This window comes from Corvus kubaryi, unplaced genomic scaffold, assembly GCF_017639235.1.
Source record: "Corvus kubaryi isolate FWS band 111438036 unplaced genomic scaffold, C.kubaryi_AGA036_p1.0 37397, whole genome shotgun sequence".
Lineage (NCBI taxonomy): Eukaryota > Metazoa > Chordata > Aves > Passeriformes > Corvidae > Corvus > Corvus kubaryi.
Window position 1 is genome coordinate 21,214,741 of NW_024581136.1, and position 15,969 is coordinate 21,230,709.

The 15,969-nt window shown below is 46.8% G+C and overlaps 1 protein-coding gene across 1 annotated transcript in view; it reads right to left on the bottom strand.

The window, feature by feature from the left end:
- Positions 1–15,963, bottom strand: part of MED12L (mediator complex subunit 12L) — a 101,998-nt gene extending 86,035 nt beyond the window's left edge. The window contains exons 1-10 of the mRNA XM_042042402.1: positions 15,861–15,963; positions 9,575–9,679; positions 7,603–7,794; positions 6,837–6,996; positions 4,611–4,780; positions 3,886–3,996; positions 3,250–3,513; positions 954–1,103; positions 340–439; positions 25–161 (exon numbers count right to left, since the gene is read on the bottom strand). Coding sequence (XP_041898336.1) covers positions 25–161; positions 340–439; positions 954–1,103; positions 3,250–3,513; positions 3,886–3,996; positions 4,611–4,780; positions 6,837–6,996; positions 7,603–7,794; positions 9,575–9,679; positions 15,861–15,959 — 1,488 coding nt within the window. The 5' untranslated portion in view covers positions 15,960–15,963. The remainder of the gene's footprint in view (positions 1–24; positions 162–339; positions 440–953; positions 1,104–3,249; positions 3,514–3,885; positions 3,997–4,610; positions 4,781–6,836; positions 6,997–7,602; positions 7,795–9,574; positions 9,680–15,860) is intronic.
- Positions 15,964–15,969: the final 6 nt, after the last annotated feature.

Sequence of the window (15,969 nt, forward strand, 5' to 3'; positions counted from 1 at the left end):
TTGAGAGGAGACTGCAGCCATTACCTCTTGGTTATCCTTACTCTGATTTGCCCAGAAGATCTTATGATAAAGTGTCTCCATGGAATTGCTGGAATCTGATCTGTCAAAACAATGCCGATCCAACACTTCCAAGGTGTGCAGAACCCGGCTGATGGTCACCCCTGGAGATGGGAGTGGGACAGGAGCAGGGCAAAAAAAAAGGGTTTACACAGGAAGACATTCACCTGGCAATCTATTGCTGGGATTAATGGTAAGGCAACAGAATTACACTCATTATACTGTTCAAGGAAGAACAGATGTAAACCCTAAATCTCCAATGTTTGTTTGGAATTGTCTTACCTGCAGTTGACTCTTGGCACTTGTCAAACGACCACCGCACCTCCACAGCATGGCCTCTTTGCTTTATCTGCTGTTCTACTTCATAAATCTTTGCCCGAACCTGTAAGAAATAGAGCCGCTAATTAGCTGGTGATGGGAAGTGTCAATTTCCACGTCAAGCCTATGACAGTTCTCAGCAGGAACAAGGTACCCCACAGTGTTCCACAACACTCCCTACATTTGGGAACAACAAACTGAGGGACATTCTGTTCAAATCTTCTCTGCTAAGAATCTTCTTGCACAATAAAACATCATCTCCTTTCATTCCACCCAGCAAAACTTAACTTTCAGCATGTGTGAAAAGTCACATCTCCCAATACATACACAAAGCTTCCTCTTATTTGCCATTTTACATCTTTAAGTAATTTCAGTTTAATAACAGAAAACATCTGAATGTAAATAAAATTCCTGATATTTTCCCCAAAGCTGTCCCACAATGAAGGTCAACACCAGCACAGCACTAGCCTTGACACTAGACTCACAGAAATACCCAAACTTGGCTGCAGTCCTAATGATCAAAATGGTTACTGGGATATAAACCAAATCTTAATAATCTGGCAAGAAATAGCTCTTACCTGCTGATTAAAGGCTGAATTTCCATCTGGCATAGGTAAACTAGATGGAGCAACTTGAAGTAAATCCAGAGGTGAGCCTGGATTAATGTTCTTATTTTCATTTGTGGAATAATTCCACACCAAGGCACTTGGGCAACAAAGAGTTACGGTCTGCAAGCAATAGTACAAAACAGGAGTAATTTCTTTTTCCAAACATGTGTGATAGACAAAACCTACAATAAGAGTCCATGAGATCAGAATCACTTTTGGTCCAACTGCTACAGTGAAAGAAATAAGACAGGCCTATGCACAACTACTTTAGGAATTTCCATTTGAGGAAATACAACTACTGTTTTATTTTCCTTCTTCATTATTAAAAAGAAATAAATTTAAATATATGCATGTTCGATTTCCATTTGTATTGCTTTCATAACAACATCAAAGACCATCACCAAAGGTTCATTTCAGCTAGATCCTTTCTGCAAAATGGTAACAGGCTTAACAAAAAAGAAATCATTTGTTGTTCAGCTTAGAGAAAGAAGCTACATGTGAAAAATTTAAATTTAAGAAATTAATTAAAATCAACTCCTCAGTCAAGACTTGAAAGCATAAAGGAGTAATTTAAATGCACCGTGAACTTAGCATTTTGCATTGACAGGCTTCAAAACAGTCATTTTACAATGGCCTGTCACAGGTACCACCACCCTGCAGCATTTGGTACCAAGCAGAGCTACAGCAGAATCTTCTGCTCTTTGGGGTCAGACCTTCAATACCATCTGAAATGACACAAGTTGACTCATCTTATAGATGTTTATTTTTGAGACTGTTGGATTGCTTCTTGGGAAGCTCCCCCAGTCCAGATCTGGACTAGAAAACAGCATCTTGACAAACATTGCCTAGAGAAACATTCCTCTGGAAAGGTGGGGAACCTGTCTGAATCCAGGCTGAGCTATGGACCCATGTGACGGCACGAGGGAAAGGGGGAAAAGGAGAGAAAAGAGCAGAACAAGCACACACAAACCCAAACAGCAGAGGCTGCGCAGGAAGATGACCAGCTGTGTTGCCAGTAGAGAATCGCTGTAACACTGCCAGAGGTCACAGCATAGCCCAGCAGCCCAGGACGGAGACAAACCCAGCATTCCCAGAGCAGATCCACGTTCAAGAGGAAAAAAGTCACAGCACACTGAGAACCAGAGAGAATCTAACCTCCTGGCTCAGGCCCCCTCAGCAGAGAGGGACGAGGATACTCTCCCACTTCCCTTCCTCAGACAGCACCAACACACCTGCCCTGGGAACAACCCTGCCTGCCTCCGGGCTCTGGACTTCCCACACTGCAACGTCCAGGGAAAGCTGCAGCCCTCAGAGAGGCAGCTGCTACTAGGAGAGCTCTTTGACTGAAACAGACTGCCCAGAGCGTTGGGGTAGGCGTTAAAACCCAGCCTCGCATCGTCCTGCGGAACCTGCTTTGGCTGACCCTGCCTAGGGAGGGCACAGATCACATTATCTGCAGAGGTCCCTGACCTGTTCCATGATGCTGTGATCCCATGAGCATCAGCAGACTCCTGGTACCAGCAGCAGGATATCTCTGTGCAGCCCCCAGGGAGAGACACTGAGCAAACAACAGCAGGAGGGTTTGGGGAAGTCTCACTAGATGAGGGCTCAGGAAGGCAAACAACCACAGCTCGTCACAAGCGCCCTTCTTCAGAAAGTAATTACTCTCTTGATATTTCTGTGATTGCCAAGCAACGAACACAAGCAAGCAGACTCTTCTGTTCTACGGTCTTGAAAACTGGAGAAGTTGGTAAGGCAATATAAACTGCCCATAAAACTGACAAAACCAACATGAGATGTCCTACAGTGGCACCAGGCATCAGTGACAGGCTGGAGACAGCAAAGGAGCCCTCGCGGGCCGGGGCTCGCGGAGGTCAGCGCGGTGCTGTGGCTGCCCAGCCACACTCAGCAGGCACACACAGCCTGGCAGGACCACGGGGGTGACAAGAACAGGATGAGATGCGTGGAGCAAACCCTCTATCCCAGAGGGAAGGCCTGGCCATCCCAGGCAGCAGAGCCACTCCTTCCCCCAGCAGAGGTGCCGAAGACACACAGACACCACAAGCTTCTCCAGGAGGCTGCTCCATTGTGCCTCAGCAGGTGCAGAGACCCCCCACCCACTCTCCCCACATCCATCACCCTTTAATGGACACAGGTACACTTCAAACCACAGCTAGCACACCTTGTCCCACCCAAACCCCACTGTTTTCCAACACACTGAACGGACATAGCCTTGAAAACAAAGAGCAGCAGAGCAGTGGCCTACCTGCAGCATGCAACTGAGTCCATACACCAGTGGACGGTGCTGAGGGCAGGCGAGGAAATCTGAGCAGGTCATCTGTGCTGGGCTCACCCCAGGGGCAGTCGGACTGGGCACTGCCAGGGGAGGGTTACTTGGTCCGAGGATCACGTGAGGGGAATGGGCAGCTCCAAGGTTAGGCCCATCGCTGAGCAGCAAGGACAGGCGTCTGGCACAGAAGTATGCAAGGCGGCGGGACAGGTAAGCTGACTGAACAAACTCTTCTGAGTACTGAAATTTAAAAAAATGCAGTTTACTATACGGTCTGCTCCGTGTACCCATTTTCCTTGACAACCTAACAGTTGTCATGCATGAACTGGAAAGAAACACTTCCAATGTTTAGGATTCCAGAAGTTAGAAAAGAATAGCTCAAATGTACATCTATACTTCTTTCTCTTAAAAATTTCATCTGCTTTCCAGGACCAGTTACAGTAAAAGATTCCCTCTACCAAACTGAGTCAAGGATTATAAAGCATGAACATCTCATAGGCATTTATAAACTCCAATCATGCACCAAACAATATTTATATAGATTTTATCACCACAAATTTAACAGGTGTGAATCACACTTACACTGACTTTGGCTTTAAAATATACACGTACCTGCAACATCAGTGGCAACAACAGCTTCAGAAGATCATCATCAGTGGGTCTGATTTTTTCCAAAACATCCAGTATCCATGTCAAATACTCATGTCTCTCGAGCATTCCTTCCTTAAAGGATTTCAAATAACACATCACATGTTACCTGGGAGCACTCAACAAGCAGCTGTGTAATTCCATGGTTCATTTCACTCTGGTTGAGCCCTCGGTACCCGTGTCACCACAGAGCTACCAACTCCCTCAAGCACCGCTGCAGCCCTGGCGCCGCCAGCAGTGCCACAGACAGGAGGCCAGGCACAGCACCCGTGCTCTGCGCAGCTTCAGCAGGGGTGACTCCCTCCCAGAAACCTTCCTGCTGCTTCTGCCCTGGGCTGGAAACAACCAGAGTGTTCTGCTGCACTAGAACCAGGCAGAACTGAAAGCCCGGCCACCACTCCAACACCCGAGGCTTCATGTGCCACAGTGGCCTCAGCCTGAGCCACGGTCACTGAAAACACCCTGAAAAGATGGGATGATATATGAGAGGGAATAATTGAGTGCACTGCTGCAATTGCAATCAGGCAGACTGAGCAAATCAGAGCTTTTTCAGCCACCAAATCTGTAAAAGGGATTAGCATTTACAATTTATGCAAGTCTTATGACAAAAGTTACCACTGAGTTCTAAAATTGGATTTTCCGGGAATAGTTACTAAAAAAAAAAATCCCTGCACTCCTAAAAGTATTACCTGAAACATATAAAATGACAGTTTTTCATTGTATTCCCACTGCTGCAGGGCTTGTTCCACCTCTGAAGGCATCGCCACAGAGCTGTTGCCTTGGCTCGAAGTTCCATGGTAGAACTCTGCAACCTTTGCCAGCTGCTCTCGGAGGTATTTGGTTACAATTTGAGTCCATTCTACAAAATACGTTTGCAATTAGAAAACTTCAGGTGATCAAAGGTTTCCTGCACAGTGAGAATTGAAACAAAGTTACACTGTCTTTGTCACCAGAAATGTTTGTCCCCAGCCTTACCCCTGCATCTCTGGCAAATTAATGGGGCTCTCCTGTGTGCACCTGCTCTCAGAGCTGTCAGTGTGCAAGCAGCCTGCACTGACACAGCTGCGCCTTTAAGGAATCGCCTGTCTCATCAGATTTCAACAGTCAGTCACAAAACTGCCTTGAAATAGATAAAATAAATATACTACATTACTTCCTTCCATCTGAAGCTTTACTGCTTTCCCCCTCCAAACAGAGCCAACAAAAAACTGATTGGAAATTTGCACAAGCAATAGGTTATAAAACCATTCCTTCTGCAACCACTCTGGAAATGCCAGCTTCTCCAGGTTTTCACTCTGACAAGGCTGCAGCAGCCCAGCAGCAGTTTCTGTGGTCAGTGTGACCAGCACAGAGCAGGTCTGCATGGCACAGTGAAAAGAGGAAAAGAGGATTTGTAAGGAAGGAATTCTCTCAGCAGCAACTGGAACAATCCAGGATATTTGTGAATATCTTGGAGACAAACCTCTGGCAGGGCTGTGTCTATCAGCAAACAGAACATTTAACAAGAGCACCCTCTTTTACGACTCCATAATGCAGTTGCTGTGACAACCAGAGCTGTTTACTGTCAGAGCTACAGAAACCACCACTCTCAAACACAACTCTTTTCACTGTCCACTGCCCATCTCAGACTCCAGCTAGCACATTCCTTCTTTTTGCCTTTTGCATCTGTAATTGGCAACTCTGTCAACAAATACAGACTACACATTGGAAGCTTTTCTACCCAAACCCACTGGAATTTCTGGATGAAGCTAGTGGGGTTTAGTGTTTTCACAGAGCAGTTTAACTACATTTACATCAAACATTCGCTTGATTTTGGGAAAACAATTTCAAATCCACTAGTTCAAATTTATTTCATGTGACAGTATGAAAGAATAATATTCCCAAAGCAATTACCAATGTCTCTGTGCCACTGCATTGGAAACAATGCAATACCACCTTTCTGGTAGCCAAGGCGTAGATATAAAACACTCTGGGAAATGCCAAAGGCTGTTCAGTAACACACACGAAACTACTTCCCAAAAAGCTCTCAACAACCTCTGCAGAACAGGGAATTTGGACAGAGGACCAAATCTTCAGTAACCCAGCTCAGAACATGCGCTGATAAAGCCACTGGCCCCTCAGCCCACAGACGCTGCCTGGCCTCACTCGCCCCCACTGTGAGGGGGGTACCAGAGCAGGAGTACCTGCCAACCCCAGATACACACGACCACCTTGCACCCTCCCAGGAAACACGAACCCCTTTGCTATGAAGAGCTGCTACTCCCAGCCAGAGCAAAGTAGGTGTAGATACACGATTACAACTAAGGCATGGACAGCCTTAGCTTTCCCCACCTCCTCCTTACACCCCTCCCATGAGGGCAAGTTGGCAGGAAGAAGCAGACATTTCTCCCAGCATTACAGAGATGCTGCTAAACAGCACTGAAATTGTCTATTCTGAACACAATGTGTTCAGAACACACCCTTTAAGAGTAGTCCTTAAAATACATAAATTGCCAGCTGTGTTCTAATAAATAAGATTTGAAATTTGCACATTTCATTATGGGCATTCTAAAGTAGCAATTCTGTTCAGCCCCAGGCAACATTTAGCTTGGCACAGCCCCTGCCACTCCTACCAGTCCCACAGTGACCGGTGTCGGTGCTGAGATGCAGCACAGCCATCTCCTCAGGTGCTGCACCTGGAGATTTTGGGAGGATTCAGCTGGGAGCAGAAGCAGCCAACCAGGCAGTAGTTCTGTTCCATGGCTCTTTGTACTCTGACACATACTTCAAAGTGAAACTGATTTTAAAGCATTTTTACTCCAATTCCCACTGCAAAGATTCTTCTCTGGACACCCAGTAACACCATAGCCATGAAAAAGAGAAGCAGGCCCCTTCAGCTATTACCATGCATGGAGACATTAAAGACATTTATTTACCAATACTTGGGTCAGTGGCCTGGCGTTTCTTGATTTTAGCTTCAGAAATAGCAGCATAGTAGGCACATGTCATTTTGATCAGCCATGCCGCTCGCAGCAGTGGCACAGAGTATTTTGCTAAGTAAGCAAAAATATCTTCTTTTTTACTGAGAATGGGAACCTGAAAGAAAACAGGCAGCAAGTTACAGCACACAGTCCAACAGCAGCTGGCTCCAGCAGGTCATCCCAGGCCTCCACTGCTCAGCCTCACACAGCCTGGAGGGTGGCAGACTCTGCATCAGCCCAGGGACCCACTGTGCTGACAACACCAACTGTCCAGGCACAGGGGAACTCAGGGATTGACAAAAAAGAGACACTGCCCTACAGTCTTCCAGGCTTCATCAGGAGCATCCTTGACCTACTCAGAGATTCCTACAAGGCCATGAGCAAACCTCTCAACAGCCACTGACATCCAAAGTGCAGAGAACATCCTCTGAGCTGATCCTCAGTACCTCTGGAAAACAGAGCTCTGTCATGGTTTTGGGTAAGGGTTCAACAAAAGAAACATTCTGGACATGAAATGTAGTCATTCAAAGGAACTTTGTGCCAGTTAGATCAGCAGTTGCCCCTTGCTCAAGCCCCCTCCTTGCAGAGAAGGCACACTGCACAGCCCCAGCTGCCTCCAGCACAACGCTTCATCCAGCATGCTCCAAAATACTGCGCTATTCTTACAGCCCAGCCCAGTAGAATCCAATAGCCAGGAAACAGAGGAAGGATATTCTGATACCTTTTTTGCTAAGAGAGTCAGGGGTTTACTTCCTGCCAAATCCATGAACCAGTTGTGAATTGCACTCTGAGACCGAGCAGTCACCAGCCAGTAGTTGTCTTTGGCATTTACTTGGGGTTTCTTCTTCCCCGTGTCCTGGAAAGTGTTAAGTTTGAGCTTTTCTGCCAGGATGCTGCTGAAGTAAGCACCGATCTGGGGGGGGGAGAAAAACATGTATGACAATCCAGTAATTAAGTATCTACTGTACATTAATACACAAGGATTTCCATCTGAAGGGATGCAGTCCTCGCTCCAGAGCAGTGCAATGGGATCACACTTATTCCCTGCAGAGAGGAGAGGGGGGGTTCAGAATATCAAACACCTGTATGATACATCTGCATTACCACTGTAGAGGCTGTGGGTCAGCAAAAACAATCAAAGGGACCAGGGCTCAAGGCCACCAGGGCTGAGCTGCCCCTTGGGACAGCCACTGCATGCCCAGAGCTATATCCTGCCAGCCAACACCTGTTTGGATCCAGGCCCCAGTGCAGTGGAGCCTAAGAGAACATTCCTCCCCTCCTGCCCTTCATGGCAGCACAAACTGCATAAATACACACTTTTCACTTCTGTTTAGATCAAACCAGCTGTCACAGGAACTGCATCCATTGCCTGTCTATCAGCAGCTACAGCAGCCAAAGTTTCAAAGTCTCAGGGAACCTCAGAAGTCTGACTTCTACTCAAAGCCCCTCTGCTACCGCCCGGTACCTCCACAAGGAGAAACTTTGCAAGATTTGGTCCCCTGGTACCTCAATCCCAAAACAGCAGGAAAAAAACCCAGAGGTTTTATTTCCAATGTAAGCTTATTTGCTTTTCAGAATGACTATAATAGGAATAAATAATACGCCTGCCACTCAGAATAATCATCACTGGGTCATTTTAAAATATAGGGGAAGCCTTTAGGAGATACTGAACTTATTTTGGTAATTCTATACTTAAATATTGAAAGAACGACAAGCACTTCCTTGTGAATTTATGTTCCACATTTCAAACAGTTCTGTTCAACAGTCAAAACGTGAATAATTAATATATGAGAGAAAATGCCTGCAGGTAGCATTCCTAGGGAAAAAGGACAATTCAGAAGAAGGTAACAGGAAAACTTTTAAAATTTCAGCAATAGCAACCCTGTCATTTACATGCATCTCTTCCTCCACTAAAAGAGTAACACTGTATACATAATTTCATATTTTCTAATAAGTCATAAGAAGTTAGATTTTCAAAGTCAAATAGCAGAAAATTACTTTGTCTGAAAACATTTTTATAAGTTTCTTGATAACATTCTCCTTCCAAATGCTTTCTTCCTGCCTTTCCAACAGGAAAAAAAAAGAATTACAAAAGAGTACATTAATCTGGACAGATGCTTCAAAGAAATATGGGAAGGCTTTTTCTAAACAGCTATTATTTTCAATTTGCAAGATAGTAACCAATATTTTAGTAAATTTTATTGCTCTTAAGTATCCTAAACTTCTTTGATTCTCAAAAACAACCACAGAAGAGCTAAGCTAAAATTCACTAAACAGTCCAAGAATACATTTCCAAGAGATCTGGACCATAGTGATCAGTTTCTCCTGGCAGAAAATACCCTGGGGAAACAGATAAAAGACCAAAGCAAGCTATAGACATGTAAGCACCAGGGACTTCCAGGGAAGGAGGAGTCACTGCTGTCTCAGTAAGTCACGCAAATGAAAGAACAAGAGCAAAAGTGTAATGTCCCTTGTACACTGAAGTGTGCTAGTTGTGTTTTTTCCTTGGCATCCATGGTTTCCTCTGAAGACTGATGACAGCAGGTAGTCCAGCATTCTGATATTCATTCTGTAATTAACTTTCATACCAAGACTTCTGACTAGAAAGCCAAGCATTCCAGACCCAAGTACCACCACTGTCAGCTTGGTTCCAATTTCCGTGAGTGCACCCAGACTGAAAGGCCCTGTCTTACCTTTGAGGTGTTGATGACAATATTCCTGGCAGATCCATGCTCATCTCCAGAGAAGGCAGGCTGATTGCTGAAGCCTTGCTTTACATTCACTGCCGTAAGCTCATCCTGTAAAGAGTGTTTTAAGCGCAAAAGATGAAACGACAATTTAAGAAGTTGCATCATTCCAAGAAGCATGCTTTTATACGGAAAATTTCTGTATTTGCTGGTACATCACATTCTGTGTTCATCTGAACACTCAGAGCCCTCTGCACACTCACAGGATTTTTGGCAAAGGGAACATGATGCCACTGTTACCTTCTGGTCCCCATCAGGTATTCACTTCACTACAGACTTGAGGCCATCACTTGACAGATGCTGCTGGTTTTGCTGACAGGGAATTGCTGCCCAGGAGAAGGGCAGCAGGAAGCAAGGCCTCTATAAAACCTGGAGTACCACTAGCATCCTCTGTAAAACCTGGAGCACTCCCCAGCACACAGCCTGAAATTTCCCTTGTGAAAGTGGTGTCAGACCACAGCCCCCCCTGACCAGCACTGGGAGAGCAACACATCCCCCTCTCCTCAGATACCCTGGGAGCAGCTGAATTGCTTCACAGAATGCTGCTGCACACTTCTCCTTAGCACCAGAACCCTATATGTCCCTACCCCAGCAGGAAAACAAGCTTGTATTGTTGTTCTGTTGACAATTAAAACATTTCTATTGTGGTTTATGGGCCCACCATCATCATTTGAGAACATCTACTGAAACAGGAAACAGATCACCTCTAGTAAAAGCAATTCCAGGTGAACATCCAGCCCTGCTGCAACTAAACCCACTTCTTTTGGAGCTACTTCTGCAGTGGAAGCATGACTGGTCTCCTACTGCACTGTCAACACACCTTCATTTTGCTGTTTATTGGTACTTAGGCAGGCTTGGCTGGGTTGCATTCACAGCAGGAACACACAGCAGGCAAGAGGGGGGTCAGCAGCATTAGGCACAAACACACCCCCAGGTCTTCACAAATTTCCTAAGGAAGCCACATCCTTCCCTATCTTCACTCTGTGCCTTCACCAAAGTTAATATTCTTCCATGGAGGCTGTGCCATTTGTTCACTCATTCAGGATTACGTGCCTGCCAGACAGGTTTTCCTACACCAGTTGGATGGGAACTTGTTGGGTTTTTCCAATCTGCCTCTGAAGAGAAGGCACAGATCTCCCCAAGGAAGCAGTTACCTGCCACCACAGGTACTCTACACAAGCTCAGGTGATCCACAGACAACTGGTATTGAGTGAGATGGCTGTGAAATACCCTCTGAAAGCAAAGAGCAACTGCACTGTGACCAAGCAAAGAGCAGAAAATAAAGTTAAGAATGTCACCGTTTTTCTAGAAGATTTTATTCCTAGTTTTGGGTGACATGTCTCCCAAAAATAGCGACCCAGAAGCTTCCTTTCAGTTTCTTCTCTTACACTTTGCCATGCATTATGCTTTTCAGTATTTTCCCAAAGTTTGGGAGTAACACAGCAGACTAACATATTTTGAGGAACTCTAAGCTCTCCAAGGTTTGTGAACTTAGCAAAGCTCATCTGAATTTTAAATTAAATCCACCAGAATTGCTGGAACACTACTCCACCCACACTATCCCCCAGACAGTCCTGAAAACACAGCTACAGAGAGAGCTGGAAGTGATCAAAGACATTACAAGCAAACAAATAAAAGGTAAATTGCAAACAGATGGAGACATTGTTACGAATAGCACCACTTCCAGAGCTGACCCCGGTTCTGTTATCTTTAAACTTTGCCTTTTAAAACACACTATCTAAATTTCAGCATTATGCTGAAAATAACCAAGAACAGTCTGTTGTACTCCACACCTACCACCACTGTAGGAACAAGCTGTGAGGGGCTGACAACACAAACACATCAGTGCTTGGTTTGTCTGGCTCCATTAGTAGCTCAGATTTCCTCTACTACTTCAGCAAGAAAACTCAGGACGTGGCACAGTTACATAACTGAGCACCACATGGAAATGAAAAGACATCACCTGCAAACACAGGGAATGGAGACACCTTTACAAACAAAATGATAAAATGGATGTTCACAGGAGCTCTCGTTACATCTCACTCGTACCAGCTCCGTTACCAGCTCAGGCTCATTCCCTGAGAGCAGGGCTGTGCCCTGGCAGAGGGGAAGCTCCTGGGCACAGAGGCAGGAACGCCAGCACAGCTCAGCTGTACACGCTGATCGTACCAGGGGCAAGTCCACGCTACCTGGCCGTGTGCTAAGGAGAAGAACAAGAGCACTCAGGCTGCTGTCACTGAGTGGTGCCCATGCCACAACACACTGGTTCTTCTGGGCTCCTGCAGGAATGGCGAGCTGCCTTTCCAAACGCCAGCCACGGCCCCAAGCGTGCCCAAACAAGGCTTAAAACCCTTCTGCAATTTTAAATAGCCAAGTGAACATTCAGGCCCAAATTGCACTAATTTGTTTCAGACAGACTTTTACTTGTTTTGTGTGGTATATTCAAGCCCCATGCACAGCCCCGTGTGTGAACACAGCCCGTACAGGCGGGATCTGTCAGAAGGGCAGCCTGAGAACCTCGAGCCGGTGTTCCTGCAAGAAGTCTGTGCACGGTCCTTCGCTCCAGAGTGCTGCTCTGAGGACCACACCTGTGACACTTACCCAGCCAGCTGCCTCAGGTCAGCCGTATCTACAAGAGAACAAATGAGCTCACTGCTGGAATCGAGCATTGTGGTGTTATTGTTGGGTGTTCTGGACTGTATAATCCTATATTCATTTGCTTTTAATTAATAGGAATGAGCTCTTTCAACTGAAGCATTCTCCTGCTTCCCTACAGCTGCAGTAACACTTGCTCAATGCAGCACCAGGCCAATGAAAGAAAAGCAGGGAGCTAAGGATGCGTCAAGGTTTTGATAAACTAGGAACTGGTCAGTGGATTCTGACATCTTAGCTGGGCAAACAGACAATGTGCAGAGCTATACCAGCACTGTTTGACAGGCAAACCCAAGGAATCTTTGAAATCTTTCTCCAAAACCTCAAAAATATCCTTTCAGAATAGAATTCTAAAAGAAGTCCAAATTAAACTCACAAAAGCAACTAAGTGAATCTTTTAAATTAGTCATTACTTTTAGATCCTCTCACATGCTCCATCTTTTGCTTCATGTCTTTTTAATACGACAGAGCTCATACCTTCAGCAGCTTGGAGTAACCACAGCATTAGCTTGGAGACCCAAACCTGTGGAGACAGGGAGGTCCAGGGTTCCAACCCAGGGCGATAAACCCTCCACTCAGTTCAGCTTACACTATCCAATGCCAGGTTTGAACAACAAGATCAAAAAATAACTCCCCAAAAAAGGCTATAAAATACTGTGCCAGTCAGAGATTATGAAACAAGCTGTATTTCATGATGCAGAGAGGAATAAAATATTTAGAGGAGCATTATCTGTCCCAAATCAACAACTCCTAAGTTACAAGTAAGGATTAGCCATGCCCAGCAGCCAACCATGGGCAAGAGCAGGTTTTGATGGAACAGACACTGAAAGGGCCCAGAGGGATGCCCAGCTGGGATATGGGGGACCATTCTGGAGAGGCTTCTGGCAGAAATTTCAACTGCTTTACCCATCCTACCAGTGAGGAGGGAGCCTGGGCTACTGGTGAGTGCAGACGTTGGAGAATGGAGCCTTGAGGGTCAAATCCTGTGTACCACGTGCAGAGAAGAGGATGTCATTTCTTCTGTCTGAAAACTATTTCTTAGCATAAAATAATGTCAATTGTACTTTCTCATGCTTTGAAACCCAATTCAACTGAAGTTAAAAGCATTACTCACAAGTAAAATCATCAGGCTCTGGCCTGCAGACATGGCACATTCCATGGTTTTATTGGCTTGTAACAAACACAATTTGCAGTATATTTTACCCATCTTAAGGAGATGGTGGTAATTCAGAGCACAAAAAAGTGTTAGCTGATTCCAACACTTGCCTTCAGCTGCTGCAGCCAGGACAGGCTAATGTCACAAACTCTAGAGAGCTCAGATGTCTTCTAGAGAAAAGGCTGGAAAGAGGTGGAAAGCAGGAGGGCAAGTAGAGGCCAGGAAAAAAGTGGAGGCCGAGATGGGGTAGGAGGCTGGAAAGGGGTGGGAGGCTGGTTTCCAAAGCACCTTTTGCTCCACATCAGCAGCATACATTGCTCATGTACAGAGAAACTACTTGCAAAGCACTGACCAAAGTTCAAAAAAACCACATTACAGAAAGACAAGGAAAGCTAATTTCTTCCGGTCTTTCCCTTTCAGAGCAATATGAGGTGCTAAAAGCAGCCCCAGCAGGTAAGTGCCTCCAAGCAGAAGCTATGCCTATGCCATTTGAAGACTTCCTCCCTCCACACCCTCATTTCTGCAGAGGGTATTTTGCACACAGGGCGCACGCCCAGCGCTCAGGGGCCGAGCCCTAGCCCAGGCTGTTCACAGGGGACCTTGCTAAGGACACGGATTTGCACCTGGTACCCAGGTGAACAGGCTCCAAAGCATGAGAGCCCAGGACCCCGGGAGGTGCTGCTCCTGGCAGAGAGGGAGCTTAGAAAGGCACAGAACAACAGTCGGCGACAGCGACATCACCAGAGACTCCATCCCAGCTCCACTGGGACCTGTAAGTCTGTGTTGGTCTCCTTCAAATGACAGCCAGCCCTCAGCAGCCCCGAAGCTAGGGGACACAGGGCTGTGTCCTGTACATGTGACACACACAAAAACGTTGCACCAACACAGGTGGAACAAAGACTTTCCGCAAACCAGGGGAAATCAATCCCATTGTGGCCAGTAACGAGACTGTTGCAGTTATTTTCTAGTCAATAATGCACCCATGAAACCTATTTTAAATATTAACCATCTGGGCACTTGCTACTTCCATTCTTATTGTAATGGGCTGCATATTTATAAATATGTCTGCAAGAATCAGTTCACCACCTGGCTAAAAATATTCAACAGTCCAGAACTAAAAATTTATCTCCATACATTGTCACAGCCAAGTTTGGATGCAGTCCTGCCAGCCTAGTCAGGATAGAAATTGTCATAGCATAGAAACTACAAGTTAGAGGAGTATTTCCAGTTACTGTGACCATCAAGGTTGATGAATAGTAGAGTGAGGAGACAGAAAGATACCGGAGGTCACAGACCCTGAGGTATGTCTCAAAGCATTAGCAATGGACTTAAATCCACATCTTTTACTGCCTGGTGTCTCGGCTCCTCTCAGCCAGCGCTAACCAGCAGTCACTCTCACGGCTGCCCTCCAGCCTATGTGAACCAGATGATGATGCTCATAAACTACTAACAAATTACCCTAATTAGCCTCCTTGCTGAAAACCTCTACAATACAACGTGACAACAGACCAGGCAAAGAGCAAAGCATGAAGAGGGTTGCATGGCTACCCAGCTGTACTTGCTCGAGTTAAGCAGTGCTCATCCTCATCACCAGCCTGATGACTTCCATGAGTGCCGAATTCGCCAGGACAGAGGGCAGCCAGGGACAGCAGCAAAGGACACCCCAGAGGCCGGGGCAGAGATACCTGCAAACACAGCTTTGTGTACAAGACACAACACAGCACACAAGGCCAATCTCGGCGAAACCATTGACTTTGCTGGGAGACATCCAGTTCACAAACCCTTCCCAGAGGCTCCTTCCGTTCACCTATGAAGGACTGGCAGCTGGGAAGCAAGACTGAAGCCAGGCCAGGGAGAGCAGTGCGCTGTGGAGCTTTGCTGGAGGAGCCAGCCACACCACAGCACCTGCCTGAGCTACACGCTTGCCCCAGCTCTGGTGGCATTGGGTCTCTGTGGGTTTGGTTGTGGTATTTGCAAGAAGGAGAGCCACAGCCTGATGGCAAAGCGCAACTTTCAGCCTCTACCCTCCCTTTTCAGATGCATTTCCCGACCTTCAACACCGTGCAGGCGTTTCATTCCTCTGAGGGCAGATCCCTGCCATCAGGTCAGACACATGGTGGGCAGCTGAGCAGGACCACGTTCACCCCCGGCCACTGGCACCCCTCACTCTCCCTGAGCCAGGGGTGCCCTTCACAGGCCGGGGGTGCCCCTCACAGCAGGCAGTTGTACCCTCACGGCTGCGCCTTTTCCGCCCTCCCCGCAGGCAAGCGCGGTGCCGCGGCCGCGCTGCGGGGAGCGGGGCGGTGAGCGGGACGGCGGCCCCCGCTCACCGCAGAAAATGCAAGTCAGCGGCGGCTCCGCAGGCGCCGCTCAAAAGTTTCGGGGGAGGCGCGGGCCAGCAGCCGCGGACCCGGCCGGTCTCACCTCCTTCTGGCGCGGGTCCTGCGGGTAAACGTCGGGCGGCCCCAGGCGCGGGCGCTTGAGCGGCCGGTGCTCACAGCTGAGGAGCCCGAAGGCGGCCATGATCGCTCAT